The sequence below is a fragment of the Pristiophorus japonicus genome, chromosome 6 (genome assembly GCF_044704955.1).
Source record: "Pristiophorus japonicus isolate sPriJap1 chromosome 6, sPriJap1.hap1, whole genome shotgun sequence".
NCBI classification, from domain to species: Eukaryota; Metazoa; Chordata; class Chondrichthyes; family Pristiophoridae; genus Pristiophorus; species Pristiophorus japonicus.
The window spans coordinates 138,290,181-138,313,505 of record NC_091982.1 but is presented as its reverse complement, the minus strand read 5'-3'; the positions used below and the strand labels follow the sequence as shown (position 1 = coordinate 138,313,505).

At 49.6% G+C, this 23,325-nt stretch overlaps 1 protein-coding gene across 2 annotated transcripts in view; it reads left to right on the top strand.

Moving 5' to 3' along the window:
* Positions 1–7,924: 7,924 nt before the first annotated feature.
* Positions 7,925–23,325, top strand: part of LOC139265786 (ephrin type-B receptor 1) — a 605,412-nt gene continuing 590,011 nt past the window's right edge. For both annotated transcript variants that reach the window (XM_070883211.1, XM_070883210.1), the window contains exon 1: positions 7,925–8,007. In XM_070883211.1, coding sequence (XP_070739312.1) covers positions 7,938–8,007 — 70 coding nt within the window. In that variant the 5' untranslated portion in view covers positions 7,925–7,937. The remainder of the gene's footprint in view (positions 8,008–23,325) is intronic.

The window sequence follows — 23,325 nt, the reverse complement described above, 5'->3', positions numbered from 1 at the left end:
GGAGAGAGACTGAGAGACACCAGTCAGTGTATATGTATCTCGCTGAGGGAGAGAGACTGAGAGACACCAGTCAGTGTATATGTATCTCGCTGAGGGAGAAGGGCTGAGAGACACCAGTCAGTGTAAAGGTATCTCCGAGCGAGAGGGACTAAGAGACAGCAGTCAGTGTACAGATATCTCCCTGAGAGAGAGGGACTGAGAGACAGCAGTCAGTGTACAGTTATCTCCCTGAGAGAGAGGGACTGAGAGACAGCAGTCAGTGTACAGATATCTCCCTGAGGGAGAGGACCTGCGAGACACCAGTGTAAAGATATTTCCCTGAGGTAGAGGGGACTGAGAGATACCAGTCAGTGTACAGGTATCTCCATGAGGGAGGGGGACTGAGAGACATCAGTCAGTGTACAGGTATCTCCCTGAGGGAGGGGGCCTGAGAGACATCAGTCAGTGTACAGGTATTTCCCTGAGGGAGAGGGACTGAAAGATACCAGTCAGTGTACAGGTATCTCCCTGAGGGAGAGGACCTGCGAGACACCAGTGTAAAGATATTTCCCTGAGGGAGAGGGACTGAGAGATACCAGTCAGTGTACAGGTATCTCCATGAGGGAGAGGGACTGAGAGACACCAGTCAGTGTACAGATATCTCCCTGAGGGAGGGGGACTGAGAGACATCAGTCAGTGTACAGGTATCTCCTGCTCCTCACCAACCTCCCGCTTCTCGCTGACCCCCGGGCCTCCCGCTGCCCAGTGCGTTACTCCCCTGCGCCCCGCTGATTTCAGATTCGGCCTCATGCTGAGTTTCCGACCTCTGCCCACTCACAGCCCTCGGCCGGGTAAGTAAGTGATTGGGTGCTTGATTGATAAGTATCTCTCTTTCTCTTTTATAAGAGATAAATCTAATTAGAGGGATGGCAGGACAGCTCAGATCTATGGAGTGCATGTCCTGTGGCATGTGGGAAGTCCTGGACGCTTTGCACGGCCTAGACAACCACGTGTGCAGGCGGTGTCTCCAGCTTCAACTACTCGAGCTCCACGTTTCGGAGCTTCAGCAGCGGCTGGAATCACTACAGTGCATCCGCGAGGCTGAGAGCTACCTGAGCGTGCAGGCAGAGGGGAAATGGGTGACCACCAGATGGAGGAAGAACACTAGGCTGGTAGTGCAGGAGTCCCCCCTGAGTCCATCTCGCTTTCCAACCGATATTCTCTTCTGAGCATCTGTGAGGGCGACGGTGCCTCTGGGGAGTGCAGCCAGAGCCAAGTCCAAGGCACCACGGGTGTCTCAGCTGCACAGGGGGGAGGGACAAAGAATAAAAGAGCTTTTGTGGTAGGGGATTTAATAGTTAGGGGAATAGAGAGGCGTTTCTACGGCCGTAGACGTGACTCCAGGATGGTTTAGTGCCTCCCTGGTGCCAGGGTCAAGGATGTTACAGAGTGGACGCAGGGCATTCTGGGGGAAGAGGGTGAAATACCAGAGGTTGTGGTCCATACTGGGACCAATGCCATTGGTAGAAAGAGGGATGGGGACCAACAGACAGAATTTAGAGAGCTAGGAGAAAAATTAAAAGATAGGACCTCAAAGGTAGTAATCTCCGGGTTACTACCGGTGCCACGTGCTAAGAATAGAAGGACAGAGAAGATGAACGTGTGGCTGGACCTTTGGTGCAGGAGGGAGGGCTTTAAATTCCTGAGGCATTGGGACCACTTCTGGGGGAGATGAGACCTGTACCAACCAGATGGGTTGCACCTCAACAATGCCAGGACCAATATCCTCGTGGGAAGTTTTGCTGGTGCTGTTGGGGAGAGTTTAAACTAGCTTGGCAGGGGGGTGGGAACCTGAGAACTAATTCAATAGGGAAGGAAGTAAAGCTGAAATTGGAAAGCAAGAATGTAGAAAGTGAATCTGTAAGATAAAGGAAACAAGGTTTAGCAAGTAGTAAGCAAGGAGGTCTTCCTGTGCTGAATGGTATATACTTTAATGCAAGGAGTATAGCGAATAAGACGGATGAGCTGAGAGCACAGATAGACACTTGGGAGAATGACATTATAGCCATTACAGAGACATGGCTGAAAGAGGGGCAGGTTTGGCAGCTCAATATTCCTGGCTGCAGGATTTTTAGGCAGGACAGAGAGGGGGTAAAAAGTGTGTGGGGGGGGGCGGAGGTTGTGGTACTGATTAAAGAAACTATTACAGCGGTGAGGAGGGATGATATGTTAGAGGGATCATCAAATGAGGCCATATGGGTCGAACTGAAAAATAAAAAAGGGGCGATCACACTGCTGGACCCCCAAACAGTGGGAGGGAGATAGATGAGCAAATATGTAGGCAAATTGCTGTGAAGTCTAAAAACCATAGGGTAGTAATAGTAGGGTATTTTAACTATCCTACTATTGATTGGGACAAAGACAGTGTGAAGGGTATAGAGGGTGTGAAATTATTAAAATGCATTCAAGAGAATTTTTTTAGTCAGTATTATGCAAAGCCAACATGGGAGGGGGCAGTTCTGAATTTCATTTTGGGGAATGAAGCTGGGCAGGTTGAAGGGGTATCAGTGGGGGAGCATTTGGGTGCCAGTGACCAAGGCCCCAAGTTTCCACACGATAAAAAACGGGCGCCCCTCCGAGCTGGGCGCCCGTTTTTCACGCCGAAAACGGCGTCGGAAAAAAACCACGCGGTTCTGGAGCGCCCTGCAGCTCCATGTCTGCTTGGCGCGGCGCCCAGGGGGGCGGAGCCTACCACTCGCGCCGATTTTGTAAGTGGGAGGGGGCGGGTACTATTTAAATTAGTTCTTTTCCTGCCGGCAACCCTGCGCGTGCGCGTTGGAGCGTTCGCGCACGCGCAGTGTGAAGGAAACATTGGCACTCGGCCATTTTTGTAGTTCTTTGTAGCTGTTTAATTTTTGAACATTTTTTAATAAAAGCACATTGCCCTTCCATGATCAGCACTGAGGCTTCTTGCAGCAGTGAGAAGGCCCCCCCCCCCTGCCGTCGGGAATGGCTGCCTCAACTTGTGAGGCTTCCTGCAGCCTTCCCACTGCCTCCTTCCCCCCCCGCACGGCTTCCTCCCCCCCCGCTGCGTTCGGTCGGTCGGGCCTGCACTCCCTCCCCCCCCCCCGCCCCCCACCCCCCCGCGGGAACGAACGGCTGCCTCCTCCTCCCCTGCCGTCGGGAACGCACGGCTTCATCCTCCCCCGCCCCCGCGGGAACGGCTGCCTCAACTTGTGACACTTGCTGCAGCATTCTCCCTGGCTGAAGCACTTTCACACAGGTAGGAAGATGGTTTATTTCATCTTTTCTTTGCTTATAAATTTTTATTCAGGTTGGATTTATTTGTATAATATTTGTATAAGTATAAATAAGGATTTATTGTAGAATTTAATGACTTCCCCCCCTTCCCCCCCCCCCCCCCCCCACCTCGTTCCGGACGCCTAATTTGTAACCTGCGCCTGATTTTTTAATGTGTAGACAAGGTCTTTTCAGTTCTACAAAAATCTTCACTTGCTCCATTCTAAGTTAGTTTGGAGTACGTTTTCACTGTGGAAACTTTGAAATCAGGGGCCGGACATGCCCCCTTTTGAAGAAAAAATTCTGTTCCAAAGTGAAACTGTTCTAACTGACTAGAACTGCAGAAAAAAAATGTGGAGAATTGCGATTTCTAAGATAGTCCGTTCTCCACCAGTTGCTCCTAAAAATCAGGCGCAAATCATGTGGAAACTTGGGCCCCATAATTCAGTCAGATTCAAGGTAGTTATGGATAAGGACAAGGATAGACTAGGAATAAAAATCTCAAATTGGGCAAAGCTAACTTTGCTAAGTTGAGAAGTGATTTGGCCGCAGTGGACTGGAAACAGCTACTTGTGGGTAAATCAGTGTCAGAACAGTGGGAGGCATTCAAGGAGGAGATCCAGAGGGCTCAGGCAAAACATGTGTCCTTAAAGAAAAACGGTGGGAATAACAATTCTAGAGCCCGCCTGGATGTCTCGGGACTTATGCCATATACCGACGGCTAAATACTGCAGAATCTCTGGAGGAAAAAGAAAGTTCAGACGTGAAATTATAAACGATATTAGGAATGGTAAGAGAAAGCATGAAAAATTCTTGGCAAGTAAATTAAAGGAAAACCCAAAGATATTCTATATACATATTAAGAGCAAGAGGATAACTAAAGAAAGGGTAGGGACTATTAGAGACCATGAGGGTAATCTGTGTGTGACGGGGAAAGATGTGGGTATGGTTCTTAATGAATACTTTGCGTCTGTTTTCACAAAGGAAAGGGATAATGCAGATACTGCTATCGAAAAGGAGTGTGAAATTCTGGATGAAATAAAAATAGTGAGAGAGGAGGTATTAACGGGTTTTGCAGCTTTGAAAGTGGATAATTCCACAGGCCCAGATGATATGCATCTCAGGCTGTTGAGCGAAGCAAAAGAGGAAATAGCAGTTGCCTTCACCATCATTTTCCAGTCCTCTTTGGATTCAGGCATGGTGCCAGAGGGCTGGAGAACTGCTAATGTGGTATTCTTGTTTAAGAAGGGAGAAAGGGATAGAAATATCCTCTCTGGATCCACCTTGTTGAGCCCCCCCCATTATCTTATAAGTTTCAATAAGATCACCTCTCATTTTTTTGAACTCCAATGTGTATAGGCCCAACCTACTCAACCTATCCTCATAAGTCAGCCCCCCATCTCCGGAATCAACCTAGTGAGCCTTCTCTGAACAGCCTCCAATGCAAGTATATACTTCCTTAAATACGGAGACCAAAACTGCATGCAGTACTCTAGGTGTGGCCTCACCAATACTCTGTACAGTTGTAGCAGGACTTCTTTGCTTTTATACTCTATCCCCCTTGCAACAAAGGCCAACATTCCATGTGCCTTCCTGATTACTTGCTGTACCTGCATACTAACTTTTTGTTAGTTATCCCCCATAAGGTCACCAGGGATGGTGCGGTGCAGCCTAGGGTAAGTGTCAGGATACACCCGCCTGCCACTTCTGCCTCCGACCCTTCCAGAGTTCATGTGGTCAAGGGAAGAGACCCAAAAAATAGTGGGCCTTTGGCAGATTGGGGGCAAATTTGGGGTTCCGCTCTCCATTGAACAAGCTGCAAACACCAGGATTGCCTTGCTAGGGAATGTGGGGAGCACCCCCCCACCGCTCAGAATGGCGGAGAGTCCAATGTGATACACACAAAATAAATGTGGCCTTCATCTTCGGGGAGATCTAGGCCCCAATTGTGGCCTGCACCCCAAGGACACCACAGTCCACATCTGTTCGCTGGGTCCTACTGAAGGCCAAGGCACTGCAACTCTTCATTTATCTTCATTTGGAAAGACATGGATTAATCAAGGACAGTCAGCATGGATTTGTTAAGGGAAGGTCATGTCTGACTAACTTGATTGAATTTTTCGAGGAGGTAACCAGGCGGGTCGATGAGGACAGTGTGTATGATGTAGTGTATATGGATTTTAGCAAAGCTTTTGATAAGGTCCCACATGGCAGACTGATCTCGAAAGTAAAAGCCCATGGGATCCAGGGCAAAATGGCAAGTAGGATCCAAAATTAGCTCAGAGGCAGGAAGCAGAGGGTAATGGTTGATGGGTGTTTTTGTGACTGGAAGGCTGTATCCAGTGGTGTTCCACAGGGCTCAGTGTTGGGTCCCTTGCTTTTTGTGGTAAAAATCAATGAATTGGACTTGACTGAATGGGGTATGATTAAGAAGTTTACAGATGACACTAAAATCGGCTGTGAGGTTGATAATGAAGAAGAAAGCTGCGGACTGCAGGAAGATACTCGTCAGGTGGGCAGAACAGTGGCAAATGGAATTTAATCCGGATAAGTGTGAGGTAATGCATTTGGGGAGGTCTAACAAGGTAAGGGAATACACATTAAATGGTACGACACTGAAAAGTGTAGAGGAACAAAGGGACCTTGGAGTGCAGGGCCACAGATGCCTGAAGGCCAGGTAGATAAGATGGTTAAGAAGGCATATGGAATACTTACCTTTATTAGTCGAAGCATGGAATCCAAGAGCAAAAAGGTTATGCTTGAACTGTATAAAACACTGGTTTAGCCGCAGCTGGAGTACTGTGTGCAGTTCTGGCCACCACATTACAGGAAAGATGTGATTGTACTGGAGGGGTTACAGAGGAGATTTACAAGAATGTTGCCTGGACTGGAGAATTTTGGCTATGAGGAAAGATTGGAGATGCTGGGTCTGTTTTCTTTGGAACAGAGGAGGCTGAGTGGAGACCTGATTGAGGTGTATAAAATTATGAGGGGCCTGGGTAGAGTGCATAGGAAGGATCTGTTTCTCTTGGCGGAGGTGTCAACAACCAGGGGGCATAGATTTAAAGTAATTGGTAGGTGGTTTAGAGGGAATTTGAGAGGAAATTTCTTCACCCAGAGTGTGGTGGGGGTCTGGAACTCACTGCTTGATAGAAGCAAAAACCCTCACCACATTTAAAAATACTTGGATGTGCATTTGAAGTGCCGTAACCTGCAGGGTTACGGACCAAGAGCTGGAAAGTGGGATGAGGCTGGATAGCTTGTGGTCGGACGTGCTGTAAATTTCTATGATTCTACGAACTCCTTACTTACAGAACCCCCAGTCCTGACGTCGTTGGCCTTGGAGGTGGTTGGTAGAGGCGACAGAGAGGAGACCACCCCATTGCTGGGAGCTGACGGTCCCAATATTCTGCAGGAATGGCTGTGCATTTTTAGCCCCATATTCTCTGTGTTCTCTACTCTGGCAGTGTCAACCGTGGCTCAGTGGGCAGCATTCTCCATTCCAGGGACTTGAGCACATACTGTAGACTGCGAATCCAGTGCAATGCTGAAGGAGCGCTGCACTGTCGGAGGTGCCGCCTTTTGGATGAGATGTTAAAGCGAGGCCTTGCCTGCCCTCTCAGGGGGCTGCAAAAGATGCCATGATACTTTTTTGAAGAAGAGCAGGGCGGATATCCCCGGTGTCCAGGTCAATATTTATCCCTCAATCAGCATCACTAAAAAACAGATGATCTGGTCATTATCTCATTGCTGTTTGTGTAAACGGGATGCTGTGTTTCCAAAATGCACTTCAATGGCTGAAAAGTGCTGAGGTTGCGATAGGCATGGTAGAAAGGTAGTTCTTCCTATTGTGGCTCTCTGAAGCACAACTCTTAGAGCAGGCCTCAGGTAATGGGAGCTCCCGCTGCACTACCATCTCTCTCGGTCTTTCTCATGTTCCCAGCGATTATCTGCAACCTTCTTGTGTTTGCTACAAATGCCGATAACTTGTTAGGGTGTCTGACTCCTTAAAAATAGAGATAAATAACTGAGAGAAGGAATTGGAGCTGAGGGGAAGAGGCAGAAACACAAAACAAAAAAAGATCAAACAACGAGAGAGAGAGGTAAAAGGAAAAGATACTGGCCCTGAAACTGCAGCCTCTCCAGGAGCTTACAATGTGGACACGCGCCAGTAGAGGTCCCGCAAATTCTGGGTTTAGGTGTGCAAAGCGCATGCACCTGAACCCGGCACTCACGATCTGTCAAAATATCTTTTAACTGATCACATGCCTCCCCAGGAGAAGGGCCTTCGCGTGTGGAAATTTGGGCTATTTCCCCAACTCCTGCCCAGAGAATGTCCTTCAAACTCTTGGCCTGTTTTTACTAGTGTTTGAGCTTTAATAGATAGCGAAAATAAATGTTATTACTTATTTTTATATAAAAAACCCTATCTATGATGGTAAGTTTATTTTTAACACTATTAAAAAAAATTATTTTAATTTAATAAAGTAAATTTTTCTCTAAAACATTTAAATTAATGTAACTTCCATTAATTTTTAAAAAGTGAAGTGTTTTTTTAACTTATGTTTGTGTTTTATTTGTTTTTAGGGGTAGAATACTACATTGTGATTGGTGCTCCAGGCCCTCGCGATTCCAGGATGCGCACACACTCCCGGAATATGTGGGATTCTGTGTTGGCTGTGCATCTAGGCCTCGGAGCGCAAGTGTTCGTTCCTCCGGGACCACCAGGTACGCGCATAACTTTTTTTTCAGTCGGAAGCCTCCGATCGCAATTTTTGGCCCTATGGAAATAGAAACTCCATGTGAAGTGAAAGGTTGAAGCATCCTGCTGGAATTCTTCATGATGTGAAGTCCAAAAGCCATAGGGTAGTAATAGTAGGGGATTATCTATCCAAATATTGATTGGGACAAATTTAGTGTGAAGGGTATAGAGGGTGCAGAATTCTTGAAATGCATTCAAGACAATTTGTTCAATCATTATGTAGCAAGTCCAACATGACAGGGGGCGGTCTTGGATTTAGTTTTGGGGAATGAAGCTGGGCAGGTTGAAGGGGTATTAGTGGGAGGGCACTTGGCTGCCAGTGACTATGATTCAGTCAGATTCAAGTTGGTTATGGATAAGGACAAGAATAGGCCTGGAATAAAATTCCCGAATTGGGGAAAAGCTAATTTTGCTAAGATAAGGAGTGATTTGGCCATAGTGGACTGGAAACAGCTACTTGTGGAGAAATCAGTGTCGGAACAGTGGGAGGCATTCAAGGAGGAGATCCGGAAGGCTCAGGCCAAACATGTGCCCTTAAAGAAAGAGGCTGGGAAAAATAATTCTAGAGCCCCCTTGATGTCTAGGGACTTAGGGCCCAAGTTTCCGGTTCTGGCGAAAACAGCGCACCTCCGAGACTTACATGACCTGCCTGGGCCCGAAGGTGCACCGGAATCTTCTTCAGCAATTCTCCGGTCCTCCTGGAGCGTGGCGTGGCACAGCGTAGTCTCCCTGGGGCGGAGCAAGCCGATCGCAGCTTGCAGGGAGGCGGGGCTAGGGATCAGCCTTCTTGTCAGTGCCGAGAGCGTTGCGCAGGTGCGTTGGAGCATGCGTGCCTGCGCAAAGGCTTGGGGGAGCGTGGATACCGGGGAGGGGAGCGTGGCAACTGGGATGGAAGGGGAGTGTGGCTACCGGGGTGGGGAGGGGGGGAGCGCGGCTACAGGGATGGAGGGGGAGCATGGCAAGGGATGGAGGAGCGTGGTTTGGGGGGGCACTCGAAATGATCGAAGGGCCAGAGGAGAGAGCAGGGGTGCCTCCTTCCAGCCTCCACCCCACCTCCACACACACCCCCTCCCACCCCCCACACACACAGCCCCCCCACACCCACATACCCTCCTGCACCACCACACACACACCCCCTCCCACTCCCTCACACACAGCCCCACCACACACACAGACCGCACCCCCCCCCACCACACACACACACACACACACACACACACAAACACACACACACACACACACACACACACACCCCTCACTGTCAGATACAGAGAGAGAGAGACACCTTCCCTTCACGTAAAGGTAGGACTTCTATTTTTTATTGATTGATTGCTTATTACTTTGGTCTTGGTGCTTTACGTGCAGGGTTCCTTCTATTTTTTATTAATTAATTGCTTATTACTTTTTGTTCTTCGTTTAGTGCTTGGTGCTTTAAATGTACTTTGCTTCTTTAATGTTGTTGTGAAGGTGTTTATGGAAAATCCTCTAACTTCCCTTACCCCCAGCTGTTGTGACATTGCTGTGTCCTTTGTGTTTAATGCTTCCCACCTGCCGTCTCTGGCTGTGCCTGCACTAAACTTAACTCGAGGTAAGGTTTTTCAGAACTTACAAAAGTGGACACTTAATCTATTCTAAGTTAGTTTGTAGTAAGTTTTCACTGCCGAAACTTGCAAAACGGGCCTGAGTGGCTGGACACACCCACTTTTGAAAAAAAAATACCTTACCTAAAGCCAACCTAAACTAACTCACTAGAACTGGAGCAACTAATATCCGAGAATTGCAATTTCTAACATACTCCAAACTAAACTAGTTGCTCCAACCACCCGAAACTTGGGCCCTGACAGGGGAGGATTAAGAAACAAATGGAAGCTTATGTCATATACCAATGGCTAAATGCTATAGAATCTTTAGAGGATTATAGGAAGTTCAGACGCAACATTAAAAAGGATATTAGGAATGCTAAGAGAGAGCACGAGAAATTCTTGGCCAGTAAAATTAAGGAAAACCCTAAGATGTTCTATAAATATATTAAGAGTAAGAGGGTAACTAAAGAAAGGATAGGACCTATTGGAGACCACGAGGGTAATCTTTGTGTGGAGGCGGAAGATGTTGGTAGGGTTCTTAATGAATGCTTTGCATCTGTTTTCACAAAGGCAAGGGGCAATGCAGATACTGCTATCGAGGAGGAGTATGATATTCTGGATGAAATAAATATAGTGAGAGAGGAAGTATTAAGGGGTTTAGCAGCTTTGAAAGTAGATAAGTCCGCAGACCCGGATGAAATGCATCCCAGGTTGTTGAGCGAAGTAAAAGAGGAAATAGCAGAGGCCTTGACCATCATTTTCCAGTCCTCTGTGGATTTGGGCATGGTGCCGTAGGATTGGAGGACTGCTAATGTAGTACCCTTGTTTAAGAAGGGAGACAGCGATAGCCCGAGTAATTACAGGCCTGTCAGCCTAACCTCAGTGGTGGTAAAATTATTGGAAAACATTCTGAAAGACAGGATAAATCTACATTTGGAAAGGCAAGGATTAATTAGGGACAGTCAGCACGGATTTGTTAAGGGAAGATCGTGTTTGACTAACCTGATTGAATTTTTTGAGGAGGTAACCAAGAGGGTCGATGAGGGGAGTGGGTATGATGTAGTATATATGGACTTTAGCAAGGCTTTTGGTAAGGTTCCACATGGTAGACTGGTCAGGAAGATTAAAGCCCAAGGGATACAGGGCAAAGTGGATCCAAAATTGGTTTGGAGGTAGGAAGCAAAGGATAATGATTGATGGATGTTTTGTGACTGGAAGGATGTTTCCAGTGTGGTTCCGCAGGGCTCAGTACTGGGTCCCTTGCTTTTTGTGGTATATATCAATGATTTAGATTTGAATGTAGGTAGTATGATTAAGAAGGTTGCAGATGACACTAAAATTGGCTGTGTGGTTGATAATGAAGAGGAAAGTCATGGGCTGCAGGAGGATATCAATTTACTGGTCAGGTGGGCAGAGCAGTGGCAAATGGAATTTAATTCAGAGAAGTGTGAGGGCTAATAAGGAAAGGTATACACATTAGGTGGTCGGCCACTTAATAGTGTAGATGAACAAAGGAACCTTGGAGTGCTTGTCCACAGATCCCTGAAAGTAGCAGGCCAGGTGGATAAGGTGGTTAAGAAGGCATGCGGAATGCTTGCCTTTATTGGCCAAGACATAGAATATAAGAGCAGGGAGGTTATGCTTAAATTGTATAATACTTTGATTAGGCCACAGCTGGAGTACTGCGTGCAGTTCTGGTCACCGTATTATTAGAATGACGTGATTGTACTACAGAGGGTGCAGAGGAGATTTCCTAGGATGCTGCCTGGAATGGAGAATCTTAGTTATGAGGACAGATTGGATAGGCTGGGTTTGTTCTCATTGGAACAGACGAGGTTGAGAGGAGACCTCATCGAGGTGTACAAAATATTGAGGGGCCTGGACATAGTGGATAGTAAGGGCCTATTTTCATTGGTGGAGGGGTCTATAACAAGGGGGCATAGTTTTAAGGTGCTTGGTGGAAGGTTTAGAGGGGATTTGAGGGGGGGGGCTTCTTTACGCAGAGGGTTGTGGGGATCTGGAACTCGCTGCCTGGAAGAGTGGTGGATGCAGAAACCCTAACCATTTTTAAGAGATGGTTGGTTGGGCACTTGGAGTGCAGTAACCTGCAAGGTTACAGACCTAGAGCTGGTAATTGGGATTGGACTGGATGACCTTTTGATGGACAGCGCAAATATAATGTTAAGGACTGCAGGGAGTAGAATACGGCCAGGGTGATCTCCTGGACTAATTTCAATCGTCTGGATCGGTCGGAGAAAAATTTTCCCAGATTTTTCCTCTCTAAATTGGCCTGGATTTTTATCTGGTGTTTGCCTCTCCCAGGATGGGGTGGAGTGTAGATGTTTTCAGTATAAGGGGTGTCGCAGTTGTGTGAGGCGGACTGGTTGGGCTGGTTGCTCTTTGCCTTTCCGTCATTGTTGGTAGGTTTATATGTAACCTTTAGGGCTACAGACCAATGGCCGTGTGGCTCTTTGTCGGCTGACGCAGACACGATGGGCCAAAATGGTCTCCTTCTGCGCTGTAAATTTCTATGTTTCTATGTGGAAAAGAATTACAGGCGGTGATCGAGGCAGGTCATTCCCACGGGGCAAGGTATGAACACTGGGCACAGTGAGCGCAGGGAGAGCGGGGACCTGGTGCCTTGAGGGTGGGGGGAGGGGCGCGAGGGATCAAGGGAGGCTTCGAAATCCACTGGGGTTTCAGCCTTGGCAAAAGGTGCAAGAGATTCCAGTCAGGGGAGGGTGCAGGCGGGTCATCCACCTGAGCCCTTCGCCCCATGTCAAGGGGGATGTGTCTGGGCCAGTGTAAGGCCCAAAAGATGTCTCGTTCACTCTCTAAGAGGTAGCATGGCTTCTGTTAAGACTCTAGGATAGACCCCAAAAGGTACCAAGATTAAGGGAATCACTGCTGGAGGGGATGGAAGACCTTTAATTATTAGGAATTTTGATCACTCAGGAACAATCAAATCATCCTTTTTCCATCATTGGACTTGGAATGTTTGTTGGAGCCCCACCCCCTCGCTGCAGTGGGTGTGGACTGCTCCGACAACCTCCAGTAAAACATCCCTAAGGGCCCCCACCCCAATTACGATAATGACCCCATCCCCTCAACTAGCAACAGGATCCGTGTCGTACTCCACAGGCAGACGGGATTCACACTTTCATCAGCGGAGCACGACACTTGGAATTCTGTGCCGGAGTAATTTAGGGACAGGAAGGGAAGTCAGAAGTAATTCTTTCTCTGGAAGTGTAATCACGTTTGTAATGTGTGCGCCTGTGAGTTTGTAGAGCTGTTGTGTTGTGAGTGGCTTAGCCAGTCACGTGATGTTCACAAGACTTAATAAAACCCCAGCCAGTTGGGTTCGGGGGATCCATGATGAGGCAGGTGGTTGTGAGCCTGGTGGATGAACTGGTAATGTGTATTGTGATTGTTAAACCTTTGCTAATAAACCAACTAGTTCTTAATAGCAATGTGTTGCTATGAATTCTTAAGCAAAGAAACCTTGAAGCAAATACATTGCAGATTTGTGGAATAATTTATGTTACATACGAACAATGATGGACAGGAAAAGACCCTGTGGTCGATCCAGCCTGTCACGCACAACCTTGTCGTCGCAATATATACACACCCCACCCCACCCGAAACCATGTGATCTCCTGAGAGAGGGGATAAACCGGATAAAAACCCTAGCCAATTTAGGGAAACAGAATCTGTGAAATTTCTCCCCGACCCCCTGAGGTGATTGAAGCTAGTCCAAGAGAACACTCTGGCCCCGGTGATTCCTTGCAGTACCAACCTTATTCAAACCTGCCAACTGAATAGGTTCAGGAAGTGGCGAAGAGGGTGACAGATATGCTGAGGTAGGGTGGAGTGGGCAGCTGGTTCGGGTTCCTGTGTCTAAACAGAATATTTTCCTCAGACAAATGGCCCTTTCCTTTTCTAGAAACATCTATGCTTCGAATTAGACAACAACCCACAGAGGATTAACTCCAGCTTCAGAGAGTGCACAGACTTGTGACATTGGTCAGGATTAGGCTGGCCTGCGGGACCAGCGTGCTGGGAGAATTGATAGTCAGTGTTTAAGGGCCCATTCTACACATGTGGATTTAATCTCCCACTAATTCCTGTATCCGTGTGCCAACCACAAAGGGTACAACTCTCCTTGTAAAACAGCAGACTGTCATTTATTGGACGGAGTTTGATTTGCTATGGTGTGACTGTTGATGGTTACGATTGATTTTCATTTCCATTTGTTCTCCCTTGTTCAGATTGTTACACGTGCTTGTTTAGTTCAGAGCTTGGTTTCGAAGCCTGAGAAGTAATTGCCATTTCAGAGAATTATGCAGTACAGAAGGAGGCCATTGGGCCCATCGTGCCTGTGCCGGCTCTGTGAAAGTGTGTCGCATTCCCCTGCTCTTTCCCCACAGCCCTGCTCATTCAAGTATTTGTCTAATTCCCTTCTGAATGTTATTACTGAATCTGCCTCACTTTCAGGCAGTGCATGCCAGATCACAACAGCTCTCTGCGTAAAATACATTCTACTCACCTCCATTCTCAGTTTTTTACCAATTACCTTAACTCAGTGTCATCTGGTTACCGACACCCTGCAAGAACAAAGAGTCTCTCAGTACCTACTCTGTCAAAACACCGCATCATTTTGAACAACTCTATCAAATCTCCACTCAACGTTCTCTGTTGTCAGGAGAACAATCACACTTGATTGGGTCTCTCCGCATAACTGAAGTCCCTCGTCACAGTAACGAAACCCAGGGTGTGTGCATGTTTCCCGGGTGGAGTTCTAGCAGTGGGTACAGCCCACAGGAAGGTCCGGGTGAAGTTGCTCACTCCCCTACGTTCTTTGCTGTAGCCTCCTTCCTGTGTAAATTGGGGCATATAAATTCGGGGGGGTAAATTGGGGTGTAAATCGGAGGGGGGAAATTGGGGGAGATAATCAGATGTAAATCGGGGGGCTAAATCAGGGGGATTGGTAAGTCGAGGCGTGTAAATCGTGGGTGTAAATTGTCGGGGAGGGGGGTAAATTGGGGGTTGTAAATCGGGGGGGGTGAATCGGGGAGGGGTGTTAAATTGGGGGAGTAAATCAAGGGTTGGTAAAACGGGGCGTGTAATTCGGTGGGTGTAAATCTGTGTATAAATCGGGGGGTGTAAATGGGGGGGTGTAAATGGGGGGGTGTAAATCGGGGGGTGTAAATCGGGGAGGAAGTTGTGGTGTGAAAACCGGGGGTTATAAATCGGGGAGTGTAAATCTGTGGGTGTAAATCTGGGGAGGGGTGTAAATTGGGGGTGGTGGTAAGTCATTGGATGTAAGTCTGGGGGATGTAAATCGGGGGGTTAAATCGGGTGGGCATAAATTGGGGGGTCAAAAGGGGGAAGGGGGTAAATTAGGGGTGTAACTCAGGAGGTGTAAATTGGGGCTGTAAATCGGGGGGTGTACATCGGGGGGGTGTAAATCTGGGGTTGTATATTGGGGCTGTATATCGGGGGGTGTAAATCGGGGGGTGTAAATCGGGGGGGTATATTGGGGGGTGTATATCGGGGGGTGTAAATCGGGGGTTGTAAATCGGGGGGGTATATTGGGGGGTGTATATCGGGGTGTAAATCGGGGCGGGGTATATTGGGGGTTGTATATTGGGGGGTGTATATCGGGGGGGTGTAAATCGGGGGGGAGTATATTGGGGGGTGTATATCGGGGGTGTAAATCGGGGGGGGTGTAAATCGGGGGGTGTATATTGGGGGGTGTATATTGGGGGGTGTAGATTGGGGAGTGTATATTGGGGGGTGTATATTGGGGGGTGTATATTGGGGGGTGTATATCGAGGGGGCGTATATTGGGGGGTGTATATTCGGGGGGTGTAAATCATGGGGGGTGTATATCAGGGAGGTATATATCGAGGGGTGTAAATCGAGGGGTGTAAATCGGGGGGTGTAAATCGGGGGGGTGTAGATCAGGGGTTGTATTTCGGGGAAGTGTATATTGAGGGGGTGTATATCAAGGGGTGTATATCGGAGGGTTTATATCAGGGGAGGTGTATATCGGGGGGTGTATATCGGAGGGTGTATATCGGAGGAGTGTATATCGGGGAGTGTATATCGGGGGTGCATATTGAGGGCTGTAAATTGGGGAGGTGGATATCAGGGGGTGTAAATCGGGGGGGTGTATATTGGGGGTGTAAATCGGGGAGGTGTATATCGGGGTTGTATATCGGGTGTGTATATCGGGGGAGTGTATATCGAGAGTGTAAATCGGGGGGGTGTATATCGGGGGAGTGTATATCGGGGGTGTAAATGGGGGGGGTGTATATCAGGAGGTGTAAATCGGGGGGGTGTATATTGGGGGTGTAAATCGGGTGTGTATATCGGGGGAGTGTATATCGGGGGTGTAAATCGGGGGAGTGTATATCGGGGGGAGTGTATATCGGGGGTATAAATCGGGGGGGGTGTATATCGGGGGTGTAAATCGGGGGGATGTAAATTGGGGGCGGTGATGTTAAAATTAATGCCAGGACTCAAGGGTTTAAAATCAGACCTCGATGATAGTCTAATACAGGCATAAGGGAATCAACAACCCATAATACACTCCACTCGATCTTTTTCCACTTGGCTTCAGCAAAACCAAAGACCAATTGCACCACCCCCCCCCCCCCCCACCCCGGTCCGCCCCCTCCCCACCCCCACATTACCCCAAGGCACAAAAACCACCAAGACACTCACCTTGAGCTAATGAGATGGTTATCTGGAGATGAGCAATTGCCTGCTCCAGTGTAATTTTTTTAATCTGTTTTCTGGATGTGGCCGATGGTTTCAAGGACGATATTTATTATCCATCTGGAGTTGTCCTGCAGAGGTCCTGGTGAGCCTCCTTCTTGAACCGCTGTAGACCTTGGGATCATGATGCCCTGATGATGATGGAATTCCAGGGCATTGACCCAGTAATGTTGAAGGGTCAGCGATATATGTTCCAAGTCAGGATTGGAGCTGATGGTGTCCCATGATGTAACTGCTCTTGTCCTTCTTGGTGGTGGAGGTCACGGGGCCAGGAGCTATTCACAAAGTTGCCTGGTGAGTTGCTGCAGTGCATCATGTAGATAGCACTTGCAGCATACGCAGGGCCGCAGTGATGGGCGGGCTGGATATTAAGTGCAGTGGCAGGGTCACTGATCAAACAAACTGCCCAGTCCTGGATGATGTTGAGCTTGTTAACTCCCCCTCGGAGCTCTCTCTTAGCTGTTGTTACAGCTGCGCCCATCCAGCCAAGTGCAAAGTTGTCCTTCCCTCTCCTGCCTTTCAATCTTCCAGATGTGGAGTGGCTTGAGGGGAGATGAGATGAGCCACACATTGTACAGTACCCAACCATCTTCTTCCAGTATGGCCTCCAGGATGGCAGCTCCCTAGGGAGCTCTCCCTCAACAAATTTACCCCTGGCCATCCGTTGCTATCCCACACTCTTTTCCCTCCCCCCAATCCTCCCCACCCACTATTTCAATTTCCCCTGGACCTAATAGTGGGTGCATTTCTTACCCCTAAAGTTTATTCCTTACCCCTAAAACCTGTGCTGCAAGGGCAGCTACCTGAACCCATTGCCCATCCCCCAACCATGCCTGCTCCGTACCTCCATCTGTCAACACTGGATTTACCATCAGATCGATCCACCAGCCTCACGGACCTTCCACCTGGATCTTCCTACCGAGCCTTTCGTTACCCCACTGGATGTGGCTGACTCAGCTGCTCCACCCGATCCGGGGGCATACCAACAGTGTCCGGTATGCCCCCGACCACAGGTTTGGGCCCTTATCCTCTCTCTCCGCCCTCACACTTGATCCCGGCGATGTTCTGGCCTCCCTCCAACCGCCGGTCCTACTCAGCTGCGGAACCCCTGTCGGACATGTAGTGCGTGCAATGGCGGCGGCCACTCTGACCTCTCTGACCTCTCCCCCTCCCATGAACTGGATCGCTGGCCATCCAAATGCCTGCCCTCAGCTGGGAGCTAATACCTGGGAGAGGGAAGAATTACCTCAAATCTCTCACCCCCCACCCTCCACACCTCGGATCTCTCACCATCTCCCCAAAAGGCGCTGCTGAGCGCTGAGCTTACGGCTCACATCCCACCACAGGCAACAAGGCCCATACAGCGGAGCCTAGTCTCCAGTTGTCTTGGACCCCCTTGCCACTGGGTATTCAGGTTGCAGGGTTCGCACTCTCCACGCCTCGCTGCCGTGCCAGAAACTGAAGTATTCATGTTACAGGGTGTGCTCTCTCCGCTCCTCATGGGAAACTTGCTCTGCTAAGCCCGTGTGGTAGCCGGTGTGTAACAGCCACCCCACGTTAAAAGAACTCACGCACAGGCATCGTCCACCCTTCAAAATGAAAATCGGGAACTGGAACGTCAGGGCCCTCATGGACAACCCCAACAGAGACAGACCGGAACGCCGCACCGCCATCGTTGCCCAGGAACTTAGACTCTTCAATGTTGACATTGCCGCCGAAGTGAGACCCGGTGGGCAGGGAAAGGCCAGCTCAAAGAACAAGGTGGAGGTTACATCTTCTTCTGGAAAGGCAAACTAGAGGAAGAACACCGCCTTCATGGAGTTGGCTTCCCCATCAAGAACGAGTTGGTCGACCGCCTCGGAGACTCCCCCTGCGGAATTAGTGAACGTCTCCTGGATCTCCGGTTCACCCTAGCCCGGAACCAGTGCCCTACAGTTATCAGTGCGTATGCCCCAAACACTCGACACAACAGATGAGACCAAAGAGGAATTCTACTCCTGCCTCGAACAATCCCTGTCCCGAATCCCAACGGGCGACAAACTGATCCTCCTCAGTGATTTCAACACCAGAGTCGGAAAGGGGAGGCGTGATCAGCAGAGAGAGGGTAGGGAAAACCAATTCCAGCAGTACCCTGCTCCTGACAAAATGCCGAGATCACGACCTTGTCATCACCAACACCATGTTCCGTCAGAGGGGCAGGTACAAGGCACCGTGGCAACATCCTCGCTCCAAACACTGGCACCTGCTCGACTACGTCATTGTCTGAGCGAGGGACCGCAAGGCATGACAGGAGCCAACGACTGCTGGATGGACCACCACCTAATCCGCTCCGTCATTAATATCAATGTAGCCCCAAAGCAGTGACAGCAGCAGAAACAATGTCGCAGGAAAATCAACGCAGAGACACTCAAAGACCCAGTTAAGAAAGCCCTGTTCAGTCAGCGCCTCACTGCCAACCTGGCGACCCTCGATGACCCTGAGACGCAGAGTGCCCACAGCGCCTGGTCTGCCCTCCAGGCCTCCATAATCAGCACCTACGAAGAGACGCTCGTTTGGTCGACCAGGAAAGACCAAGACTGGTTCGACGAGAACGACAAGGAGAGCCAGGAGCTAATTAGCCGCAAGCATAAGGCATTTCACTTAAAACAGCAACCCAACACGAGAGCAAGAAAGCAGCTCTACAGACGGTTGAAGGCCGAGATTCAACAAAAAACCTGCAACCTAAAAAACAGATGGTGGGTGGAGAAAGCACAGGTGATCCAGCAATTAGCTGACAACCACGACATGTGTGAATTCTTCAGTGCAGTCAAGGCCACCTATGGCCCAATCACCCAAGGCCCCACCCCACTGATGAGGTACTCATCAAGAATGCAGAGGCAGTCAGTGCCCATTGGAAAGAACATTTTGAAGATCTTCTTAACCGAGACTCTGTCTTCGATGTGAGTGTCCTCGACTCCATTCCACAGCATGCTACCCACCACCATCTCAGCACAACCCCAGCCCGGCAGGAGGTAGAAAAGGCCATCCGTCAACTGAAGAATAACAAGGCATCAGGAGCAGATGGAATCCCCGCCAAAACACTAAAGTATGGCGGAGAAGCACTATTGGCACTGCCGGCCACAGGGAAAATCATTGCAAGAATCCTCCTCAACCATCTTCTCCCTGTGGCTGAAGAGCTCCTCGCAGAGTCGCAATGTAGGTTCCATCCACTAAGGGGTACAACGGACATGATCTTCACGGTGTGACAACTACAAGACAAGTGTAGGGAACAGCACCAACCCTTGTACATGGCCTTCTTTGAACTCACAAAGTCCATTGACACTGTCAACCGTGAGGGACTATGGAGTGTCCTCCTCCGTTTCGGCTGCTCTCAAAAGTTTGTCATCATCCTCTGTCTGCTCTACGATGACATACAAGCCGTGAACCTGACCAATGGATCCATCACAGACTTAATCCACGTCTGGACCGCGGTCAAGCAGGGCTGCATCATCGCACCAACATTCTTTTCGATCTTCCTTGCTGCAATGCTCCACCTCGCGCTCAACAAGCTCTCGGCTGGAGTGGAGCTAAATTATGGAACAGATGGGAATCTGTTCAACCTCCACCGCCTCCAGGCCAGTTCCAAGGCGACCTCATTCTCTGTCATTGAACTACAGTAAGCGGATGATGCTTGCTTCTGCGCACACTCGGAAGCCAAACTCCAAGCCATCGTCAACACCTTCACCGAGATGTACAAGAGCATGGGCCTTATGCTAATCATCGATAATACAAAGGTCCTCTATCAACTTGATCCCGCCACACAGCACAGCCCCGATTATCAAAATCCACGCCGCGGCCTTGGACAATGTGGAACATTTTCCATACCTCGGGAGCCTACTGTCAGCAAGGGCAGACATTGACAATAAGTTCCAACACCACCTCCAGTGTGCCAACGCAGCCTTCGGTTGCCTGAGGAAGAGAGTGTTTGAAGACCAGGACCTCAAACCCGGCACCAAGCTCATGGTCTACAGAGCAGTAGTGATATCCGCCCTCCTATATGGCTCAGAGATATGGACCACATACAGTAGAGACCTCAAATCGCAGAAGAAGCACCACCAGCGCTGCCTCCGCAAGATCCTGCAAATCCATTGGCAAGATAGACGCATCAACGTAAGTGTTCTCACTCAGGCCAACATTCCCAGCATCGAAGCACTGAACACACTCGACCAGCTCCGTTGGGTGGGTCACATCGTCCGCATTCCCGACACAAGATTCCCAAAGCAAGCGCTCTATGCGGAACTCCTACATGACAGGCGAGCCCCAGGTGGGCAGAGGAAACGTTTCAAAGACACCCTCAAAGCCTCCCTGATAAAGTGAAACATCCTCACCGACACCTGGGATTCCCTGGCCAAAGACCGCCCTTAGTGGAGGAAGAGTATCCGGGAGGGCCCTGAGCACCTCGAGTCTCGTCGCCGAGAGCATGCAGAAGCGTGTGTCAACCCAGGCTCCCCACCCTCCCTTTCCTCCAACCACTGTCTGCCCCACCTGGGACAGAGACTGTAATTCCTGCATTGGACTCCTCAATCACCTGAGAACTCATTTTTAGAGTGGAAGCAAGTCATTCTCTGCCTATGATGACCCAACCTCTGCCAATCTCTTGTGTAAAAATCAAAATTCCAGTTTCAAGTACACCCCATTAGGAGACATTGCTCATCTGTAACCTGATACAGCGACAGCGTTCTGAAAACACAGACCGGTTCGACAAAAGTAGCCGAACTATTGTATCGATAGGGGAAAACAGTGATGGATTGGGCTTCGCTTCAATACCTGACTAATTTTAAAATGCCTGAGGATTAAGCCAACATTTGCTGATGGTAACAGTGAACTAAGACTCAAGGGAGTTGAAATTGCCCCTTTATGTGACGCCCGTTAGCACCCGGGTGGGGGGTGAGGGGGCGCTACTGGCTCCCGCGATCTAGCAGAGGCACTGCCACAGTAGCACCGCACCCTGCCCTGGCCTAGTGGAGGCTAACAGAGGCCGTGCAGAGTGAGCAGGGCCCAACCTTTGAAGCAAAGGGGAGGGACGTTGAACCACATCAGTGCTATGCGGAGCATTGGTCGATCACGCCCAGCATCGCCTGAGGCCCGCCCAAGAGGAAGTGCAGCGCGAGATTGCTCTCCACTTCCTCTGAGGGGCGGTGACCGCAATCGCGTGGCCGGGGCGGTTACCTCTCCCAGTCGCCGCGCTGGGGAATTGCTCTGCCAAGAAATTGTTCCCTGAGTTACTGGTCCAGAATCGGTGTACACTGAGAACGGCTTCAGATAATCGCACCAGCTCGTCCAGTACTGCTGCTTCCTGCGAGGCGGGGGAGGCCGTGAGCTGCCTGTGTAGCTGGAAACGTCTACATTAGCTCCAGGTTTTGGCGGAGTCACAGGTTTGAATATTTTTGTGAAAAACTCTTGGATGAGAAAGCTGCTCACTCTTTATGAAGATGGATTAAACCAGCGGAACTTGGCAAATGTGCAGGCGCTGCTACAAGTGGAAGCTTCATGAATGACCTGAAAGTGGATTGCTTCAGTTTCAGGAGGAGCAATGCTTCTCTGACAACGCCTGGCACAGTTCTGCTTGCCAACAAGTAATAGAAAAAATATTGTATTCCAGCAGCCCCTTGGCCAGCTGATACTTGAAAACAGGCAATAATGAGAGACAAATAACTATTCTCGCATTTTCATCGTGTCTCAGGGAAACTCTATGCGAAAACTCGGCTAAACATGCAGCTTTATATTGGAATCTCTTCATCTCTGACAGGTCAGGGACAGGACAAGACGTTGACTTGAGGATTTGGAGCAAGGCAAGACTCCTTCCATGTCGGCCAAAACCTGTAGACGTTTCCAGCTATACAGGCAGTTCACAGCCAGCTACACAGGCAGCTCACGGCCTGCTACACAGGCATCTCACGACCAGCTATACAGGCAGCTCACGGCCTGCTACACAGGCAGCTCACGGCCTGCTACACAGGCAGCTCACGGCCTGCTACACATGTAGCTCACGGCCTGCTACACAGGCAGCTCACAGCCTGCTACACAGGCAGCTCACGACCAGCTACACAGGCAGCTCACGGCCTGCTACACAGGCATCTCACGACCAGCTATACAGGCAGCTCACAACCAGCTATACAGGCAGCTCACGGCCTGCTACACAGGCAGCTCACGGCCTGCTACACAGGCATCTCACGACCAGCTATACAGGCAGCTCACGGCCTGCTACACAGGCAGCTCACGGCCTGCTACACAGGCATCTCACGACCAGCTATACAGGCAGCTCACGGCCTGCTACACAGGCAGCTCACGGCCTGCTATACAGGCATCTCACGGCTGTAATTTATGCACCTGTGAGTATGCTCACAGCGTTGTAGAGCTGTTGTCCCATCCGGATGGAATTCCTCTTCGGCGCCAAGCCCCGAAACCTCCCTCAGGAGCTGGCGCCTCACAACTTGAGCCTCCTTCGGGAAATCCCCTCAGTTCTGCATGGAGGGGATTCCTGTACGGGCTGCTCTTGCACACTCTCCACTTTGCCATCCTTTTCTGCCGGCCGGACACGCCATGGCGCACCATCTTGCCATCTGGAGGAGGCGCGGGTCCCTAATAGAGGCCTCTCTATGAGGGAGTCTTCCCTCTATTTATTGGGGATTTGGCCTGGAGGGTGTTGCACGGAGCAGTCCCATACAATAAGACGGTTCATGGACTCCCAGGCTGCTTGCAATCTCTGCGGTCTGGAGGAGTCCGTGTTCCATGTCTATGTTGAATGTGTGAGGTTGCAGCCCCTCTTTCAATATTTGAAGGGGCTGCTCCTCAAATTCTGGTTGCACTTCAGTCCCACACTCCTGATCTTTGGGCACCCTGTGCGGAGGGGAGCAGGTAGGTCCGAGGGCCTCCTCG